The sequence below is a fragment of the Gadus chalcogrammus genome, chromosome 1 (assembly GCF_026213295.1).
Source record: "Gadus chalcogrammus isolate NIFS_2021 chromosome 1, NIFS_Gcha_1.0, whole genome shotgun sequence".
Taxonomy (NCBI): Eukaryota; Metazoa; Chordata; class Actinopteri; order Gadiformes; family Gadidae; genus Gadus; species Gadus chalcogrammus.
In genome coordinates this window covers 10966284-10988783 of record NC_079412.1, presented here as the reverse complement: position 1 = coordinate 10988783, position 22500 = coordinate 10966284, and the positions used below count along the sequence as shown (strand labels likewise).

The 22500-nt window shown below is 43.7% G+C and overlaps 2 protein-coding genes and 1 pseudogene across 2 annotated transcripts; 1 reads left to right on the top strand and 2 right to left on the bottom strand.

The window, feature by feature from the left end:
• LOC130390711 (semaphorin-3F-like) overlaps window positions 1–2705 on the bottom strand; it is a 13690-nt pseudogene extending 10985 nt beyond the window's left edge.
• A 3375-nt stretch (window positions 2706–6080) lies between these two features.
• On the bottom strand, window positions 6081–15463 carry LOC130381442 (testis-specific Y-encoded-like protein 1). Its single transcript, XM_056589075.1, is given in 8 exon segments — window positions 6081–7279; window positions 10727–10926; window positions 11448–11524; window positions 13376–13527; window positions 13640–13751; window positions 13846–13923; window positions 14116–14359; window positions 14361–15463. Coding segments are annotated over 8 exon segments (1695 nt in total). The 5' UTR covers window positions 15005–15463; the 3' UTR covers window positions 6081–7091.
• Window positions 15464–15947: 484 nt separating this feature from the next.
• Window positions 15948–21680, top strand: LOC130381432 (protein phosphatase 1 regulatory subunit 3A-like). Its single transcript, XM_056589064.1, has 5 exons — window positions 15948–17219; window positions 19220–19251; window positions 20076–20161; window positions 20494–20520; window positions 21591–21680. Exons 1-4 carry the CDS (start codon window positions 16360–16362, stop codon window positions 20518–20520), a joined length of 1005 nt encoding a protein of 334 aa, XP_056445039.1. The 5' UTR covers window positions 15948–16359; the 3' UTR covers window positions 21591–21680.
• The last annotated feature ends 820 nt before the right edge of the window (window positions 21681–22500 follow it).

The window sequence follows — 22500 nt, the reverse complement described above, 5'->3', positions numbered from 1 at the left end:
CATCTGTCCGTTCAGAAGACCTGGGCTGTAAAACGCTCGTCCTTTATGTGTTGCCCGCAAGAACAAGAGGACAAACGTGTGAAAAGTTAGGGAGGTTGAGGTCTGAATAAGTTGGTTACCTTCTGCTTCTGCTCGGCACCAGAGAGTCGCTGTTCGCGGATTCAAAGTTGCAGCCTCCTGCTACATTCCGACCGATTTGCACTTCGTCGATAAAATGGAAGAAATGAAAACCTTGTTGAAAAATAAATCTCCACGAAAAAGCGGCGAAACGTTTAAAATCCCCGGCTCAAATGTGTTGCATTTTCAGTCAACACCCACTGATTGAAAATAAAACATTTGATCCGATGAACTGTGAGGATTTGATCCAAAATAACTTAAAAGTCTCAATGGCAACTACCACATACGACGTTGTAATGACCGTTACAACAGTGACTTAACGGTAACCCATGGCTGTTACAGGCTGAAATGCAAGTGAACAAATGCAGGTGTTTGGAGTGTGCATATCCCGCGGTCTCTTCCTTCTGTCCTGCCCCCACCCGCCCCTCTCCTTTTGGCCCACAGGAGCACTGAATCAAACCCCTGGTACACCATATGGGGATATTAACCCTCTTGCTGCTGGTTAGAGAAACACACCGTTATTAATGTGCGTGTTGTCTCTATCTCTTATATTTAACGTCTTAGCATGTCTAAGACAATATACCTAGACATATACCTTTGTTAATTTTTCAATAGATAGAGAGAGATAGGGAATTGTGTTTGAACAGCATCCACTTTAACACAACCCACACCCTTTCAGTAGATATAGAATGATTTACAAAAGGTTTATCTCATGTTCCAGCTAGGCTTTAGATCATTTGAAAATTGATTCATACAAGACGAAACGGCTTAGATTCACTTTAGATAGAGAGCCAGTGTAGTCCAATCGAACAAAAAAGAAAAAAAGGAAAAAAAAACTATTGTTCACAGTTACACTTCAGCAGCACCTAGATGTGTAGTGGCCCCGAAAGATTCCTTAGATTCCTCCTAAGATGGATTCAGGGATCGGGACAACAGTGACAAAGTAGCCAGCAAAGGGGAGTGGGGGTGCGGGTCTGTCTCACACACAACACATCCATTCTCTTAATAGAGTCGCAAGCTTGAAATTGAACAGCCCTGTTTTCTTTGTGCCCCTCTTTATCGTCGGCGTTTAGGTACAGACTCTGACGTACAAAAGCAGAGCACGAACCCATCCGGTGCCACGGTCCTACTCAGAGGGCAGAATACACACAGCGCGCCGGGCAGGGGGCTGCTGAGTGTCACAGGCGCTGTGTGAAAAGTCACAGAGAGGGTTCCCAGCAGCCCGCTGCAGCAGGAACCTGGTGTCGCACAATTCTAACTTCCGTCTAAGTTTACCTTTACATCGCTTATGCTAATTGTGACGTCGTGGCAGCAGATTTCCCGTAACCCCGGTCCTCCAAGGGCCTGGATTCCCAGCCAGATGTCCCGCCTTACACGCCCATGGGGTCCAGGTTGGGCCCGCAGGAAGCCTCTGCTTCCCTCCCGCCACGGCGGGCATCACCCTCTTTCCACTCGAGGAAGTGAGTCAGGAGCGCGTGCTGAGGTCGCGTTTCCGTGTGCGTTGGGGTTGACCGCGAGCGCTCAATGAATGACCGACTCCCCCTTTTCTCGCTAGGTACACTCCCTCCCTCCCCCTCCTGCATCAACCTTCGCTCAATAGTCTTATCTGGGCGGCCGCACGCCCCGCTCAGCTCTGACCTGCTGGCGGGAGATAGCAGGAACCACGTGTTTATCACCTTGACATTAAAGTGGACAGGGCTTAACTCTGAGGAAACCAGCCCAAGGACAAATAGGGTTGGGTCTCACCGGCTGCCCACGACAAACAATACTACGTAGCACACAGTGAAGTGCACCTGAGAACCGCATGTCATATGCAAGGACAAAATCATCACCTGTGGTTCTAAAGCCCCCTCTGAGCAGGACTTCTGGGCCTCAGTGGGATTTAAGAGAGGTGAGCTGTGCCTGGTGAACCCCGATGGCCCTGGCCCTCTGCCCTCACACCCATCACAGGAGTGGTTATTGTTATTCAGCCCACTGCATGCAGACTGCTGCATAACAATGGAATATTCCTCTCCATCACCACTGGAAGATCAACAAGCCTAAAATAAGATATGATGGCTCATCGGCGGTCTGCAACACAATTTTAGAATAAGTAGATTACATTACACCATATGGTGCACTGGTTCGGCTGTTTTCCACTCCCTGCTGAATGGTTCTGTGTTCATTCCCCGGGGTCCGCGATCCACCTGAAGGCATTCGCTGAGCAAGATGCCCCCCAATCCCTACCTCCTGTTCGACGCTTTGGAGAAAAGTTTCTGCTGAACGACTAAATATGATATAACCATGGTACCGGTTCATCATTGGACCAGGTATATTCAGAGAACCCAAAACAATAAGACTGCACGGTCGGAGCCAAGTTTCTCTCACATACCACCTGACTGAAGTACCACTGTGCGGTCATGGACCAACAACAGAAAAACAGCAAAACGGCGACACACGATAAGGCGGCAGGTGCCTTCAGGTATGACTGACACCCGTGAACTTCACACGCCGCTGACTATGAAAAGAGAGAGAGACAGAGAGACCTCGGCCTCTAGACGAGTACTCTGACTTACAGAGGCGCGCCGCTTGTACGTGGCGCCTAACATTCCAGGGCAGCGTGCTGCTGGCCGGGCCGGGTGAACGCAGGCCGCTCAGGGGGAGGACGGCGGGGCAGACATGGCCGCCGTATTGTTCCTGCTGGTGTACGGCTCGAACACCAGCACGGGCCGCAGGTTCCCCTCTGCAGGCACACCATGCCACGTGTGCTCTGGAGCGGCCAGTTACCATCTGCCCATCAGACCCGCGAGCGGTGGCACTCAGTGTCTCTCTCTCACTCTCGCTCTCTCCTTATAAACTGAGGCGGTAGGAATCAACATCTGTTGAAGAATGGCTCAGTCTAAATAACAAGGAGGGGGAGGACAATCACAGTGTAACAGTTGAGCAGCCTGGGTGGTAAGTGAGACAGAACCGTCTCCAGAGAGGTAGAAATGTTATGACTCGCTGTCTTTCAATGCCCTCCAGGAATGGGTGTGCTAATATTGTGTTCAATTCAAGGATTTAATGACCTGCAATTGTAAATGTTTTAAAATGTCTCACAAAGGGATATTTAAGCATGCGTCCAGAGCCTTATAGACACTGGTATGATTAGGAATATCATTAGCATCGTTGTTATTATTTCTGTTTACATTGGGTCTTTATAGCCTAGAGTAATACACCTATCATACAGCCATGCACACACAAATCTTGTCTGTAAGCTCTGGCAAGAGAATATTTGCACACATTTGGCATTTTGAGCTGAAGCCTTGATGCTTCATTCAAAACACATTTAGTTTCTGGCCCAACACATTTTGTGTATCGCTTTCTCTCTCCCCTCTCTCTCCCTCTCTCTCCCTCTTGTTTTGTTTTAAACCTTCTCTTTGCACATATCCTTCAGGCTCCAGGTGAATTTTAATGACAACAAGGCAACCAAAGCTCGGCAATCTCATGAAACCGGTACAATGTGTGTGTCTGCGTCAATGCATGCGTGTGTGTGTGCGCACATGAATGTATTTACACATAAATCATGCATGCATCTATTAGCGTGCAAGCTAGAAAGCCTACACATGGAGACATCGCTTATCATTATATACTAATTTATGCAGCATCTAAATATTTGTGTGTGTGTGAGCTTGTGCGTGTGTGAGTGTGCTTTTTGTGTTGTGATATGTGTATTGTGAATTGTGCATGTGTGCATTGCATTATGTGAGTGTGTGTGTGTGTGTGTGTGTGTGTGCGTGCATGCGTGTGTGTTTTGTGATGTGATTTGTGTGTGTATTGTGCGTTGTGCATGTGTGCATTGCATTACGCTTATGTGTGTGTGTGGTTCATTCGCGAGGTGTGCTCATGTGTGTGTGCACGTGTGCACCGGCGTGCCTGAGGCGTGCCCGTGCACAGCGTGAGCGCCGGGGGGGGGGGTTCTATTCATCTGTCTGGTGTGATTGTGGCTCTCTGTGACTGGGCCCAGGCGTCACCGTGTGCTCTCTGATCTCCCAGATAAGAGACATCCATCTGCTGTGCATATCTGTCAGGGGCCTGAAAGCGCCGCTTATCATTCCACTCATCCATTTCCCTCACTCACTCACTCCCGTCTCTCTATTCTCCAACCCTTATTTTACCGTGTGCACGGTTCAAATGCTGCGCTTCATCTCGAAGGCCCGTGCAGACGCAGGGCGGGGGGTGTTATTTAGATGATTGCATGAATGAGTCTGTGATGATAAGCGTTACATGTGTAGGCTTACAGGCGCGCACGCTTGTAGATGGATGCATGATGCAGTTGTGCATACATTCATGCTTGCACACACACACCCATAAGAACACACACACGCATGGACGTAGACACACACACCACACACACACACTAGACACACACACACACACACACACCACACACACACACACACACACCACACACACACACACACACACACACACACACACAAAGACAGACAGACACACACACACACACACAGCCACACTCACACAAACACACACACGCACACACGCACACGTAGACACACATTCAGGTAGCGGGTACTTAAGAGGCCCTGTCTTAACCTATCAAATTACTCTTTTCTTCTACATAGCCTACTCACCAGGCAGTGATTTGCCGGGGGGAAAGATTCCATTTCCGAAAAAATCCCTCAGGTGTAAGATAAATGATTGTTTCGTTTTTTGCTTGAACTATTTCATACACTTGTTTCAATCTAAAGATAACCTGTTCCCTTCGCAGATTCCACGGAACGAATCTCCGATTGGGAAACATGAGAGTGTATAAAGGCAGGGATGAAAATCTGTGTACAGTAGCAACAGCAGCTCACACCGGGGAGTGTAGTTTACACAAGAGAATCCAGTTAGGCTCCTGTTGCCCTACATTCACAGAACACCCTGAGACCACAAAACCACCTCGGAAAGGGCCTCCGCGGGGGCAACGTAGTTAGTCACGATCGATATGTGCAGAACCTGACCCCGTCTCCCCCCTCCGGCTTGCATTATGAATTCATAACCATCAAAATCCATTCGCGTTGCATTCGGAGGTGGGGCCCAACAGCCCATTCCGGTGATAAAAAAACCCTAATAACTCCTTTTAAGCATGAGACAAGCGTTGAGTTATTCAGAGGGGATGATAGGGCTGGGGTCTATGTTTCATCCGTCGAATCCTCAGCATATGTTTCCATGGCAAGTATTATTAGTGTAAGGCCGTCCGAGCCAGCGTGCCTCTGGGTACAGGGACTACAGCAGCAGGACAGGTTTTTGCCGGTGGAATATTTATAGCCTTGCATTAAAAGGGAAATCTAGGGTTTAAGTGTACCGTTGCAACACCGCCTCTGCTACTTTGTCTAGGCCTGTCGAAAAATGTCCTCCCTGGGGCTATATTTTTTTGTGTTATGATGCAAAATGTTATTAGATGTTTCTACACACATTATCTCATAGATCAAATGTAAGTGGTATTTACCTGAAAAGCGTTGTCTTTCTGGAAGAAAACATGTGGAAGTTACATATCTTGCGAACAAATCTTGTCAGTCACTGCCTCATAGTTTATAACTTAATAGTTAAACGGGTTCAATTATCAGCCAAGCTTTGTGGTCTGTCTACTCAGTAACTCGAGGAAGGAGGGTGAAAAAAATAAAAATCATGTTCTTGTGTTTAGGTGCAAAACCTCATCCCACCAGGCTGAGGTGAGGAAATGATATTCTATTCTGCCATCTTGTGGCTTTTTCTGTAGGGACATTTCCTCGGTGTAATACAACACTGATGCAGGCTAGACTGCCTCCTGTTACAACTTCTCCATGCTGAACCTAATACTTGCTGTAATTTGAGTAAGTCAACTGCTACAACAATTCACCATTTATTAGGTCTGATCAAAAGGTGGACATCATATATCTTAAAAAGCAAACCAAAAAAAAATACATATTTTTCGAACTAGTTTTCTAAAAAATCTGCACACAAAATATAACTTTCTGATTATGAATTTTATGTAAAATCCTAGATTAGTTGAGAAATTTAGTAATGGCTTAAACAGATCAACAGCCTGTGAAAAAAGACTTTGCAGAAAAAATATTTACAAGAAATCTATCACTAGGAAAAGTAAATAGAAATGTAGAAACTGTTATACCAGTGTGTCAAACTGTAGCCATGCATGAAGTAACTGGCTGAAAACCTCACTGCCTGAATTTGGAGCGCGGCACAAAACGTACACCTTAGCCTGAACAGTCATACTGTTAAAAGTAAAATAAATAAAAGTTCCTAAAGTATAGATGGACAAATAAGAGAAACACAAAATTACAAAAGCATGCTCCCAAGATAATTTGGTTAAAACCTAACTAGATCCTCAATTCCTTAATTATAACCAGAAGGATGTACAAAATAAGTATTCCCATAGACAAATTGATGATTAAATAATACAGAATTCAAACAAACAAAATTGGTAGAATACAGAGAAATGACTGTCTCTTTAAAAACTTGTTCAGGGGAGTATTGGTGTGTGTGTGCGTGTTTGTATGACTGATACAAAGATGTGGCTAACAATATTGTCCTTGGTTTCTAGTTACTACAGTAGAATACACTTATATTACACAGCAAACATTTGAAAAATATCCTAATTACTACTCTCTATTATGTAACCACTACGGTCATCCCTGAGAACAAATTTTAGTTCACAACTCGTCATGAAAAAGGTGCCAACATCTGAAATTATCCTAAAGCAATTTAATTAATCAAACATGATGCTTGATATGCATGATTAACAAATTGAAACTGAGGATGTTGATTCATTTAATTCATTACTACACTTGTATATATCTATGAAGTATAGTACATTTCTTTGAAAAGCAAAAGGGAGCATTGCCATTTCACTTTTATTATGGTATGCCGGATTAAAACGCCACTAAGCAATATGGGTATTAAACAACGGCTGGATTCCTATGCATAAGTAATGAGTTATAATTCCTAATCTTTCAATCTTTTCTCTCGTCCTCTTCGTCGCCCTCCTCGTCGACATCAATGTCCTCCTCATCCTCCTGGTCTTTGGCCTTCGGGTCCCCGGGTGACTCCTCTACATCTTCCACATACACATCTTCGTCTTTATCACCAAACGAATCCTCTTCCTCCTCTTCCCTTGGCTCCTGGTCGCTGTAGTCGGAGCCTAGAGAGCAGACATGAGCATGGGTTAGGAAGTCATTCAGGAACGATGTGTAAAAACACAACGGGACAATGATCGGATTTGATTCACTATTCCAGAATTATCAGATTGAGCTCAACAGCAAGAGAACCAGCGATAGAAATGCAACCACACCAAATTCAGCCCAGGAAAGTTCACCCTTCCAGCCGGCGTTGTGTTTGTGTTAAGGGAAGCCTTGGCAGCACTGTGGGTGAGGACGACGACTTACAGTCAATCACAATTTCTCCTTCCTCCTCCACACTCTGATCCGAGGAGGAGATATTGCCCGTCTATTCAGTTCAGCCTCCAACTGTTTCTATCAGAGACTAACCACTAGCACTTAGCTGCCTCCCCGCAACCTTTTCATGTTTAATATCCCATTCCTCCCAAACAATCCTGTTAAATCTAAAAGCTGTTAAAGCACACTAATGCATTATTAAATAATAGTTGCTTAAAATTACACCAATGTATTCAAGTAATGCATTCGCGTGTCCACTTTGATTAGGGCTGGAAGATTCAGTCTAAAAATAAAACCTTGATGCTTTCAAACTAATGGACAATCTTTTAGATTTAAACCTAGATATTTTTAGTTACTCTTAACAAAAGAAAAATACAAAAATATATCGTGCATCGTTCACAGCGTCTTAATAAAAGCCTTTTTGTCGACTGTATAAATGAGGACCATATCTTTTGCCATGTAATGTGTCACCACATCTTTGATCGCCTGCCACCGCGGCCCGTTCTTGTCATAAGGAATGACGGTTGAAAATACTACATCTGTCGGTGCTACACATACCTGGCATTCCACTCACGTCTTTGTCACAGGTGTGGGATTACGTTGGTTGTGTTCCCAATAAACATGGTAATACTTGTTATATGATCTTCGATCTATGCCATTTTATTACAGTTGCTGAAAAAAAAACACTCATGGGAGACCTAATTTATTAAAATCCTATAGGCGTTTTTCACCATGCTTAGTGCCTGTTAGTATAATTACAATTAGTAATAATAATAATAATAATAATAATAATAATAATAATAATAATAATAGGAATTCATACAATTAATACACACATTTACACACCGACGGCAGAGTCAACCATGCAAGGTGACAGCCAGCTCGTCAGGAGCAGTTAGGGTTAAGTGTCTTGCTCAGGGACACATCAACATTGAACTACCAATGTTTCGGTTACAAGACAGCCGCTTTACCTCCTGAGCTAAGCCGACCCACCCAGTATACTGTTCCACATCACCAAAAAGGGACACAAGGGGCAAGGTGTGTGTGTGGTTTGGCAGCGCTCTGTCTGGGCAGCGGTTGACTGCGGCGTCCGATACGTTTCTTGGACACGTTCAGTATAACGCTACAGTGTGTGTGATATCCGGATGTGTTTTTCATAGTGTTCGAATCCCAGCTGACACAGCTGGTTAACTTGCTCTTTAAGGTAAAACAAATCAACAGTCTAGAACTATGCTGATTGTCATTTTACAAACTGTCGGAAAGTAAAAATGCCAAAAACAAGAAAGAAATTCTAGCTCTCTGCCCGTCGGAACTATTAAACATTTCAATAATCCTGTGATAAAAAACTCAATCAGGAACTTGCTTCAATTAAGAAAACATTTTAATTGAAAAATTGCATGTGGCCTTATGCCCTTGACTCACAACCATCTATTTCCTCCCTCCCCGAATGATGCAGCATTTCACGTGTGGCACAGTAATGGTTTGATCTTTTTTAGTGACCTTTTCAAAGATGGCACTTTTGTTTCATTTGAAATTCTTCAAAAAAGGACCATCATTTGCCAAAAACACACTTATTTAGATATCTCCAGACACGCAGCTTTGCGAACATTGCTCCTTTCCTGCCCTGCCGGAAAAGAACATGTTGGGCATATTCATCATATTAGACTGGAACCCAGATACCAGAGGCAATGTTTCTATAATATATAAGACTATCCAAACAAATAGTTGACCTTCCCTAGAGCAACCCAAAATGGCTTAAGAACAAGATCTGAATGTTGAGTTCACTGGAGAGGCTTGGGAGCCTTCTTTACACCGTATTCACACCACCTCTCTTTGTCTAACGCCCCGTGCCCACTACCTCCGTCCGTTTACTGATCCCCATTGACTTTGAATGGGGACGGACGCGCAATGCATTGTGGATCCGTCCGTCCCGTTGGAGCCTTCGGCTCCGTCAAGAAGTTGAAAAATGTTCAACTTTTTCGGCAGCGACGGATCCGTCATCCAATCAGATCACGTATGCAAATTTAAGCACTGTGACACGACTCGGGCTCCGACGATACTGGAAAGCGGGAAATCGGGTAATCTTGCCTCGCAACAAGCAGGAAGAAGCGGGAAGAACCCGGCGAAGCGATTTGATTGGCTGACGGATGCCTCTGCAAAGACTACTCCCCCATCAGTCAGCCACGCCTTCCCACGTCCGTTGACTGACGGTGCAGTGGGCATGTAGCGTTAGGCATTGCCTCTTCCAGTTAAAAGTTTTGCATCGTTTACATTACACAAGAGAGAGAGTGTCTAAATTCTATCCCAATGTTGACTCTACTTGTTGCCATCTGAACTCAGCTACAGCTGGGCATGTTTTGGGAATGTCCATCTTTTGACTACATTCTGGGGTCACATCTTCGAAGCCTTTTCATATATTTGCGGCAAAACAATTGAACCCAATCCAATTACTGCTATTTTTGGAGTTCCCAATGAGGGTTTTATTATTACTTCGGCCTAATCCAACTGCATAGCATTTACCTCGCTTCTACCTAACTTCTAGCTCGTATTCTCGCAGTTGGAAGTCTGATAAGCCCCCTTCATTCACGAGTTGGATCAAGGAAGTGTTATCCTCAATTCCATTAGAAAAGCTCAGGTATAATAGGTCTAAATCACATCAGAAATCTTTGGCAGTATGGTCTCCCTTTATAGAATTTACTCTTGCTCTATCTTTCTTAGAAATACCATAATATCTCTCGGCTTCTACCTCTGCAGATTATTTATTTGTTTTGTTTTGTTTTTGTTTCTTCATAAGTCAGGAAATGGTTACCTTTGTGACTCTTCATTAGACAGGAAACGGTGCCATAACTATGACTCATGACTGCTTTGCTGTTAGGTGCTGATGCTAATACTGATGAGCCTCTTTTGGCAAGCTTTGCTTGAATGTACATGTCCTCTGAAGTATGTACAAAATAAGTGTACATGACATTGGATGACTGCCTGATTGTTGAGTGGTTCCAACTTTGACTAAGCCTCTAAAATCGTTTGATTTATTTTCACATGCTGTCATAATATTGTCTGGTTGTCGTTGGGGGGGGGGGGGGTGTATACTTTTAATGTTTGTATGCATATTTTCAAAAATCTATAAAGTATAAAATAAATAAAAATAAATAGAATCAGACAAATCGTCCAGCCCGAAACCCCCAGCTACCAACCTTGTCCTTTATCTTCTCCCTCCTCCTCCTCCTCTTCTTCTTCCTCTTCCTCCTCCTCATCGTCCTCCTCCTCCTGCTGCTGCTCCCGGCTGTGACCCACTCCGGTGTCACTCTGCTCGTCGTCGTCGTCATCCGAGTCGGAGATCACCACGCAGTCGTCCCCGTTGCTGTTGTCCGCCGCCCTCGCTCCGCTGGCACTACTGGGGTAGGAGAGCAACACTGTGGCTTAATCACCCTCCTCGTGATGGGTTAAGCCAGCCCTCTATCTGGCTGATCCATTACACTACCCAACAGCACCACAAAACAGTTCATGTAGGAGTCAAGTATGGTGAATTTTTTAAAACGCATTAATGTTGATAATGGGACCTAGGGGGGTTGAACGCTGAACCATTTAGCAAGGTGTCAAACACCCTAACCACATGACTATTCTGCACCCTTTGGGCAATCCAATGAGCAACAGGACATTTGGTGAAGGAATGGGTCAACATGGTGTACAGGTCATCTTTCAATGTGGTCATGAGGAACTATCACTAAAACTGGAAGTACAGGAGAATCGTTTGCCTGTGTGTGTGTGGACAGACTGAAATTCACATTTTAGAGTTCTACTGTCAAAGGATTATCCATAAATAATAATAACAAAAATAAATAAATAGACATGACATTCCCAGAGCCTCTGGGATTGTCCCTTAGACATGGAGAGGAGAGTGAGAGCTGAGCTGACCTGCCGTTCTCGCGGGGTTCCCACAGAGGGGTCAGGTAGTACCTCAGGGGGTCCCGGTAAAGGTCATCCTTAAGTATCTGGATGTTGGCAGAAAAGTCAGTTATTATCCCCCAAAAATAATGCAGAACAGAATACAGAATGGTTGCACATCTAAGTAACTCACATCTAATCATCGTTGCAAATTGTTGGTATAAGTGGATTAAACCACTCTGGGTTGTCCCACTATTGAAAAATATATACTTTAATCCAGATCCTGAATGATCAGCAAAAAAGGGAATTCTTTGTTCATGGTCTACCCATTGCACCACATCACACTGGGGTTAGCACTAGGGATCGCGATTATCGGCCGGGCCGATTATCGGCCGGGCCGATTATCGGCGCCGATATCGGCATTTTGACGCATATCGGCATCTGCCTTTTTTTTGATCCGACGGCCGATAAGAGATCAATATAAAACGGGATTATTTTGGCCCTGATGCAGCCGCGCCTCTCTGTCTGCTGTCACTACGCTGTCTCCAGCACTGTCCCACCCACAGCACCATCTGATTGGTTACACGCTCTGGTTACATGCAGAGCCACGACGGGTAACAGCCAATCAGCAGTGAAAGCTCTGCATGCACAGTGCTCACACACACGGCGGAGAGGAGAAAAGGTTTGGTCTGGTTTGGTTTCGAGGTAAGTTAAGGCAGCAGACTCTCGCGAATTGTAATGAACATCCCAGTCCTCTACAACTCACAACTACTAGTAACATTACTGTGAGCCCATTAACGTTATCGAAACATAAGCGGCAGCTCTGCTCGCTCGCAGTCCGTTAATCACTCGAAACAAGGTTGCTGATAATATCGATATGGAAATAGTCTGTGATAATAGAAGTCTGTGTATGAGGGAGAGAGTAAAAACCTAATAAACTCAATTCAGTCCAGGATTTATTGCAGGGAAGCATGTTAAGCGGTGGTTATACTTCTACAACTGCGTAATGCGCTATCCAACTGCGTAACCACGGAGCCCCTCGAGCCCTTAGGCTTTAAGGTGAAGGCTGATTAGCTTTTAGCGTAACGTTAGCCCAGCGGTCTGCTTTCTCCTTCTCTGGCTCTAGACGCTCAGCAGACTGCAGCGAAACTCTACAACTCACGACTACTAACGTTACTGTGAGGCCCAATACGTTAGCAGCAGCTGTCTGTTCTTATGATAAACACTGATTATTAAAGTGAAGATGCTGTAGGCTATTAAGTGTTTTTAAACGGTTTAATCACTTGAAATAAGGTTGCTGATAATATTGATAGGGAAATAGTCAGTGATTAAGGGTAAGGGTTAGTGTGTGTGTGTGTGTGTGTGAGAGTAAAATTCAGTTAGTTTTATTACAGGGAAGCACGATGAGGGGATGGCTAGAGAATAGTGTGTGTGTGTGTGTGTGTGTGTGTGTGTGTGTGTGTGTGTGTGTGTGTGTGTGTGTGTGTGTGTGTGTGTGTGTGTGTGTGTGTGTGTGTGTGTGTGTGTGTGTGACATGAGAAACTGACAGTAAAGCACCGTCTGTCTGAGGGAAAACTGTCTGTCAATAATGGCTGTTTAACTAGGGAACTATTTATTTACATTTTCAGTTAACTTGGAAAGATAAGTAAAAGATTAACATTTCAGTTCAGTTCAGGACAATTTTAGGGAGCCATTTATTTGTTTAAATTGTGTTATGTTGCAAATCTGATAAGCTGTTGTGTTTATTAAACATATGCTCAAAGGCATTTAAATAAAGTTAACTGTTGGAGTTTGTATTATTCAAAATTTTGACGCCAATATCTTCCCTTTTTCTGTAAATTAATAATCGGCTCCAAATATCGGTTATCGGACTACTAATAATCGGTATCGGCCCTGAAAAAAACATATTGGTCTATCTCTAGTTAGCACACAGCTTTGTGGAGGCGTTCGGCGTTCACCTGCGCTATGTCGTCTCGGCCCGGGTTGCTATGGTCACTGAACCAGCTGAAGAAGGTCTGGTAGACGCCATCGCCGTTCCTGGGGTCGCTGTGCACCATCAGGTTCTGCCCACGGTGCCAGAGGATGGGGTTGGAGAAGGACACCGGGGATCCTGAAGGAGAGACGGCCACCATGTTAGCGTTCTCAATAGAAAACAGAATATAAGCCATTGTTCAAGGCTTAAAAAAGTGTAGCTAGTTCCCCCTCCCTTGAGTAATGCTCACCTCCCATCCCGACGTGCACCTCCTTCATGATGACGTTGTTCTGGAAGTACGGGTTCCTCCTGAAGTGGAAGCGGATCCTGGAACCCAGTTTGCTGTTCTTGAAAGACTCGATCTGCAGAAGAACGAAACATAAGGTAACAAGTTTGTGATGAACAACAAGGCGCTCCATGCGTTTGGGCTGGGCATTATTTGTCTAGTCGATTTACCTCGAGGTCGATCATGTAACTGAGTGCGTCCTCATCGGTCTCGTCGATGTGAGCGGAGAGATGCGGGTGGTTCAACAGCTGACATGTCCAGGTTAAGGAAATGTACATACAAACGGAAAGATTCAAATAACACACACACACACACACCACACACACACACACACCACACACACACACACACACACACACACACACACACCACACACACACACCACACACACACACACACACACACACACACCACACACACTTCTGCTTATGAAAGGATACAGCGGTGACCCAGAAGCCCGGGATAGACTGGGTGATGGTCCGACGCTGGTCCAGGTGAGGCCGCCGCTGCCGGTTCATCTTCATGTCGAGCCTCTGATGAAGGCGGACGCTCTTCTTCTCCAGGGTCTCCAGCCTCATCTGTACCTGCGCCAGCAGGGTCACCGACTGCCGGATCTCAGGGGCCATCTTGACGGAGACTATGGCGCACTCGCCATCTTCTTCATCGTCCTCATTGTCGGGGGAGAGAGGAGCTTGGCGTGGAGGAGGAGGCCGGTGTCGTGCCGGGGTCTTCCTCTTCTGTATCTGGGATGTCTTCCACATCCCCTCTGGCCACACTGTGCACAGAGGTGGAGCTGTCTGCTGCAGCTGCCAGCGTCTTTAAGGATTGCTTTAAGGAGTCCCGAACCCCAAGTTTGACTTTACTCTCCCTTTCATCCCGTTTCACTTTATTGGATGATGAAGAGGTTTTTTTACTATCCTCTCCAGCTCCTGCAGTTAGACTGGCTAGTGCCTCAGCAGCCGCGATAGCTGCTGAATCATCTGATTGGTCCGTGGAAGTTGATGGAGGACACTCATGTCCTCCACCATCTCCTCGTGCATTTATGGTACCCGGGAGATCCGACGAATGTGCTTCAACGGTACCGCTCGCGTGTGTTTCCGTCTGGTCGGGTTTTGCAGAAGAAGGTTCCCCTTGGCCTACCGTAATCGCACCATTAGCGGTAGTTTCTTTGCGTTCGACTTCCTTGCTCGTGCAACTTTGTGAAGTTGATGGTTTTTCGTTTGATGCGTCGGTTACTTTGGGAAGCTTGAAGGGGGTAGGGCAACTCTCATCTTCGGGTGGCGCGCATCGTTTTGTTGGTGCTTGCTTGCACCCCACCGACTCACTCATGTTTGCTGGTTATATCTTCAACTAGCTACGTCCCCTGCTAGCTGGACTAAAAGGGACGTTTCTAAAATAGAATACGGTTAACACTTACTCGCCTTATAAAATAAAATGTGAATCAGACCTTCCAAAGGAAATGTTTCACAAAGATGGTACAGGAAGCAGTCATCTCCTTTGGTCCGCGGCCTTGCATGCGAACGTGCTAGCTTCGGCTAATGTTGTTACAACTGGCTAACGGTAGCAGCTCACGTTGACCACTTCTTGCACCATAAAAAATACGAATGATAATATTCTTAAAAAATCAAGGAATACTTAGCATAACGTCCAATTATATCCAAGGTATGCATAGATGTTGGAGATTAAATATAAACTCTTCGCATTAGTTTATATTTCCCTTCTTCCTCCTCTTTACTACCACCGTTCGTCGACGTGACAGAAAAACATTTCTTTGATTGGCTGCAGCGCACCGCGCTAAAACCTTCCAGCCAATCAGCAAGAGGGGGTTGTTTACATTACTTCTATCAGCCAATCAGAGCAGCGCTGCTGTAGCGTCCACCAGTACTTTTAATTCTTTAAAGGATTACAGAGCTATTTCGACGGGGTTAATGATACATATAATTAACTTTCACAGAAAGTTACTAATTCATAGTTATAACGATATCGTTTTAAACGTCATCGACACAGCCATCGGGTCCGTTTTCCAAAATGTAACTGACAGATCGGCAGGTGATGCTCTATGTAGGCTAGTATGGGCACATTTTCCAGGACTTAGATATTATTTCAAGGGCGATTGGAAATAAATAAATGACGGATATCAGTCTATTATTTTATTATCAGCCATTTATTAACTTAGTAACTTGTAGCCCTAGATGCATGCTGAGGAGGTATAATAATTCTCCACACGGGACGCCCTAGTGAACTTTAACGACCTATATGGTTTCCAAGCGTTGCCGATTTGGACCTTGAAGATGTATGCTCATTTTAATACATCGTCGGCATACACATGCTTTGTGAGTGGAATCAGAGTGGGCGTGTACGAACCAAACAAAACTCAGCGTGTCGAAGGATTATACCAAGCTAAACGACACATTTGGGGCATGAAGTGACGGTGGGTCACTGCTAAAATTAGGTCGCTCCCTTCCCTGCCACGGCAGGCATGCAACATGCAACTGCGCAATACAAGTTATAGTAGTTTATACCAGGGGGGGGGGCATCCATGATTAACATTACCACCAGCACCCGTTTCCAGACGTCTGGATGCATGGACGTCGCTGAACCAATGTCATTCATTTTATAGTTGTCGGAGACATTAATGCAGCGGTGCTATTTCATTGCCATAAAGGGCCTATAACGAATGCAGAATGTCGTTCTTAACTATTCCAAGTGAAGATGGTCTTTTCACCACTGTGAAAGCAGGTAAATCTGCCGAAGATGGAGACAGTAGCACTACGTGTCCAGCGGATGATGATGATGAGGAGGAGGATGACGACGAAGACGATGGCAGCGAGGAAGTTAATTTCATCCCGAGATGCTCTCCTATCCCAAGGAAGCGCGGCCAATCGATATTTGATGAGGCGGACGAGTATATGCGTATACAGTTGTCTCTGCCTGCAGCCAGGAGAAGGGTAGCGTTCGCTGACACAACAGGTGGGGATCTGGTCGATGTAAGGGAATTTGTTGCCTTCGATTCTGATGAAGAAGAGGACCCAAGGTATGAAGCGGAGGCTGCACATGCAAGAGAGCCCACCTACCGCATACACACAGAATTCCACGTGGCAACGAGAAGTGCCCTGGCAGAGGCTGTTCAAACACACAAGGTGGAAGTTGAAATGCTGTCCCCCATAGAGAACGAACCCCTTGCCTTCAGTGGGATCGTACGAGTGCTCAACATCTCCTACCATAAAGCGGTGTACATCAGGTCCACCATGGACCACTGGGCCACCTACTTCGATCATCCAGCTGAATATATCCAGGAGTCAAGTGATGGAGAGACTGATGCGTTCTGTTTCAAGTTGTCCTTCGCCTCACCTTATGACACCCATGGTTCCAGCATTGAGTTTGTTGTTCGCTATGAAACCTCTGATGGGGACTTCTGGGCCAACAACTCACAGTTGAATTATGTGGTTACCCTCTTAGTGTCTTACGAAGATAATTTAACTCCAGTAAACACTGACACAAAACAAGAATTACGAGGGATCCTGAAAGCCTCTAAGTTTTACAGGTAAATATCATGGCCGACTTTTATTCCAAGGTCAGGAAAAGTAGAAGGAAAACCTGTTTCTAATGCTTTGAAGCTGTCCTGGCTACACACATCAAGGTTGTTTTAAGTTAGTAAAATAAACACTTAACATTTAACATAACTGGATACCAAAATCTCCCTAATATACGCCTCTGCTGTAGGCTTCTTGTATGATGTATTTACTTAAATGGATAAAATAATCTCATAAGCTCAGGAAACCGACCAAATTTGGCGATGCAGTGTTAGTCTAATTTGGACCATGATTACTGAACGTTGGATTTAGCTAACTGAATAGCTCCAGGGATCTAGTCATTATCCAATTGCCAAGGCCTGAACTGATGTTGATCGTAAGTTTTCAACTGTACAAAGTAACTTCAATATCCACATGTGTTGACGGTGTGCAGCTGGCAAATTGTATAAACATCGAAGCTATGAGGCTTTCAAAAGAATGGGGGTGAGTTGAACATGGTACACAACCCCTATGCCAGTGGTGTGTGGCAGCGATCAAAATAGGCAAAGGGCAGGTGTCGTTTTCCTACTTGACGTTTGCCTGCGATAAGTCTTACCTTTGACCTTTACTACCAGTTCCCTTGATAAAGGGACTTCTGGCAACTGCAGTTTCAACTGGCCTAATCTACACACAGAACTGTGTGTTCTGCATGTATCTCTACAAGGGTACATTAAAATGCTTCATTACAATTGTAGCACTCACACCAAACTAGTATGAGACAATGAGAGAGCATGGAAAATCCTGCTAGTGTAGCAACTAGCAAGTGAACAGAAAGAGGGTATCGGTTAAAATTACATGACCTATCTTCTGCAGAAGGTCAGGGTGTGGAAAGGGTTAAGAATACGACTGATCTCGTGTCATGTGTTGGCATACCGGCGGAGTCAACCAAAATCAAACAATCCTACATGGATTTGATTTTTTATAGTAATACACTCTCTTCAGTATACCTTTTATGAGAAGGAAATGCATGTCACTATGTAAACAAGTGTTTTGTATATTTAGGGCGCATCAAGAGGGATATTTAGCTTTCTATTTGTGTATCTCGTTCTCGTCACATCTTTGCTTTTGCCTTTGCTGTATCATCAATATACTGAAGAGATGGAAATTACTTTCAATATCAAAAGAAAACTGAAAACGATAAGCGTTTATGTAAATATTCTATATACTGTACTCTACTGAGCCTTCAATTACAATTACAAATCTATACATCTTTATTATGAACTTCAATTGTAAGTGCTGGGGGAGTCAGGCTTCAGACTGCACTTCAAATCCCCACATGGAAAATTCAGACTTGGGGAATAAGGTTGATAAAAAAGAATGATCAGTCCGGTACTTGACTTTTAGCATTTGACCTATTTAGCCGAAAGCAATATGAATTTAGATTCACTTTTCACAAAGACAAGAGCGAAATCGCTGAAGTATATTTACTTTAGAAAATATGTAATGGTATATTTTACAAAACTACATCGCTACTTCTTCCACTCTGTACCAAATCGACATGTATGAATAAAGTCCTCCATTCACATCTACCTCATATCCCACAGCGCCCCCAGTGATCAGAATGCCTGGGTTGAAGCCTACGAACCATATGCCTGTAGACCACAGAGTGGCTGTTGGTGCTGAAAGACATGCTGAAATCTGCAAAGTACACCACCATACCTGTACAGAAGGCCCGGGATGTAATATTCATACATAATATTCCTATTGTCTTGGGATAAATAGGAGGTTATGAGCTCGATTGGTAACGACAATGCTACTTTATCACAACATAACTTGAGATTGTAAAACAAGGCTAATAACTTGTGACATCAAAGCAAAGCAAATAAACAGAATAATTATCATGATCCTTCACAGACCTCTGTATTTTCAAGAATAATATAAGTTAACAAACAGATACATTGGGTTTAGCACTTTGTTAACACGTTATTTTTTTATGTGTATTCTGATAACCATATATTCTATTTTTTTTCAGTATGGACAACGATGGACAACATATGGATGAAGGTATATTGCAGATTAAATGTAATTATATGAATATAAAATGACTAAATCAAATTAATTTAATGTTATACAACAGTTAGTTCTGACCAATTAATTTGGTTGGAACATTCCATGAGTATTCACTCAAGGCATTCCATGAGTGCTGATATAGAGTATAACAGCACTGGGACTTTTAACCATACATGTATCACTCCGCTTTAGAGGCGTTCTTATAACCGTTACATTGACGGTCTTTATGTATCTTAGATTGCTAGTATGTTTATGTGTTGCTTGGCAACAGTTCAGTCCCATCACAGTTGTGGATCTATTTGTGTTGGCGGATCCAAATAAATCATGAAATAAACAAACAAATCATATCTGTTGTTGCTTATTACTGTTAACTAATAGACAAAAGGAGAATGATCCTCTGTGTGCCATTAACAGAACTCTGTTAACTAATTGACTGTTAACTAATAGATGTTAACTATTACTGTTAACTAATATAAGTTTTGTTTAAAAGCAATATCACACTCAAGGTCGTGCTGAATATCAGCACGGCTGAGATTATCTTCGGCACTCGGCCTACGGCCTCGTACCTACGACCAAATCAGATCCATGTTGATATTCAGTACAACAGCACTCCCTCTCATGTGATAATGCTTACCAAATAGCATTACAATAATGAATGCAATATGCATGCTACATAGTCACCATAGCCATCATAACAAGTATCATTACATATACATGCACAATGTTGTAATACCATTAAGGGTGGTACGGTGTATAATCAATGTAGATATAAAGATCCATTAATTTGAAGCTATTTGTTGTGCTTATCGTATTTGCAGAGGACCTGAGCACCTCCTCCCAACCACAGCATGTCGGGCCTAAACCTGTTTGCCCAGTTATCATTCATCCAGAGATCGATTTAGAGGTAAGAAAAGAACACAAACCTTTCAAAACTATTCATCATAACAACATCCAGGCATCCAGGTGCACCAAATGATGCCATTTTTCTTTGAACAAATCTTTACCTGGAAAAGTCAAGATTAGCTCTTTATGTTATATGCAACGCGCTTGCCAACAACGTATAATGGAGGGATACATTCTGAATGATCTGGATTTGCATGCAGTTGTTGATACAATCCCATCCTACTTGAATTCAGCAGACCAGGTACAGTAGGTCATTCATTCGGTCCTTCATTCACAGTACATTTCATGGAACTAACCAATGTCCATTTCCTTAACTCTTTGTATTGTCCACAGCTCATAGAAGCTTCTGCAGCGGTTTAGGTAATATCTTACTGTTAGCCGTTACAGCATGGGAGCCTCGTAGTCCATCGTCACTGCTAGGGTGTGAATGTATTCACGCTAGCAGTCACGATGTAGCACCCCTTTTGATTCATTGTACTCAGTGGTATGTTCATGGTGCATTGTGGTTGTTTTTCATTGTATTGTATCAGTATGGAACTCAATAACTTTACTTAGTGTTCCCTGAGTTCTTGTTAATATTAATGTAATTTGATGCAATATAATGTTAATGTTGGTTTATTTGAATGTGCTACATGGTTACCATATAGTGTCAAATATGTTCCTGAAAAAGTTGTTTGCCCACTGACCACTAACTGAATCATAAAGATATTAATCATTAATCATGAATCTATCAATCATGAATTATGAATCTATTGGCTCATGAAACTCATAGGTGCTTAATGAATTGTTATATGTAATGTATGGATATGTATGAATTCCTCAGAGCTCAACCTCTAGCTTGCATGTACATATTGTACATATTGTGTGTTGTGCATAAAAAATGTGAGAAATTATGATGGGGTGGAATTATCCAAAACTGAGGATATGAAAGTGCTGATAGCTGTGGTGTGAGTTTCGATTCCAAATTACATTGAGGGAACCAGCTGTTAACCAGCTGATTACCACATGTCAGGGAGCATGTTCACAGCTAATTCAAACATATTTTCTTGACACACGTAAATTGTAGATACTGGGAAAAGCTGAATTTCAAAACTGGGGAAGTTACAGTCAATCTTAAACTTAATCGTCTTCACTATTTCCTTTTGGGTATGAATTCACATTACAAGTGCAATATTTGGAAAACAAATGTTTGAAGGCATTTGCTAGCTAGCAATTCAAAGATTTTTTTATTATAGTCCTGCAACAATTTTCCTGTTTGTATTGCCTTGTTCGTATTCACTCTCAGTTTCACTATGTCAGCATGTACTCCAAAGAAAAGCATTTCTGCATTAAAATGTTTTTTTGCCAGTCTGTGTGTAATCGTAATGTTTTTGGAAATGTTACCATTACCCTGTCTTGGATCTTAACATTATTTTATCATGTTTTCCCAGACTGCCGATGACACATTTGGTGCCCCACGGTCACCGAACCAAGAGCTCCAATCTCTTGACGATGCACAGTGCGATGAAGCCAGTATGCCCCACCAATCACCTTATATGTCTTGTCGTAACACAACTGACCAACCATTACATGTTCTATCTCCAGTTCACACTGCACCTCAGTCCAGTGAGTCACCCTCCCTACCTTCAGTCCCCTGTGAATCGGTCAACCAGATTTCAGAGCGTTTAGTAGAAGCCATCAGCTGGTCCGCACTGCAGAACGATCCGACCCCCTTTCAGCCTCACACACCGAGCTCCAGCACCAGCTCTCTGGCAGCAGATGAGGAGCAGGGCAAAGACAGCTTTGCCCTCGATAAACTTATACCATTCACTGTTACTCAGTCCCCTATTATGGAGGCCAGCAGCCATCTTAGTAGTGAGGATGAGGAAGTAGAGATGTTGACCTTGGGAGATGGAAAGGTCAAGCTAGCACAAACGTTTTCCAGAGGAGAGATAGACTTGTTTGATGAAAAAGTAAAGCATTTAGATTCAGAATCAGATGAGTGCACATCTGAAAGTAGCCCCCGAAATGAGATCACCCCGGACAACGTTGAAGGCAAGTGGAGATTCTGTGAGACGGAGGAGGAAACCTTACAGACGGCACCATTGGAGAGCTTGAACAACGCCGGTGTTCCAGATGTTCCATCCACACCTAACACACAGCTGCCTTTAGCATCTGAAATGCTAACTGAGCAACCACCTTCCAAAGTTCAACATTTGGACCTTCTGGAGATATCTATGACCACAAAAGTGGAGAATACATATGCTGGTAAAGCACATTCATGCCTGTTGACGCAGTTGGAGTTGCTAAGCGTAGAGAGAGAGACAGAACAAGAGAGAGGAGAGACACAGGCTGTCTTGA

Coding starts and splice junctions, on each gene's coding strand:
- LOC130381432 (XM_056589064.1), top strand. CDS start 16,360: ATGTCGTTCTTAACTATTCCAAGTGAAGATGGTCTTTTCACCACTGTG. Junction 19,252..20,075: donor TGGACAACATATGGATGAAG/GTATATTGCAGA, acceptor TCGTATTTGCAG/AGGACCTGAGCACCTCCTCC. Junction 20,162..20,493: donor ATCCAGAGATCGATTTAGAG/GTAAGAAAAGAA, acceptor TATTGTCCACAG/CTCATAGAAGCTTCTGCAGC.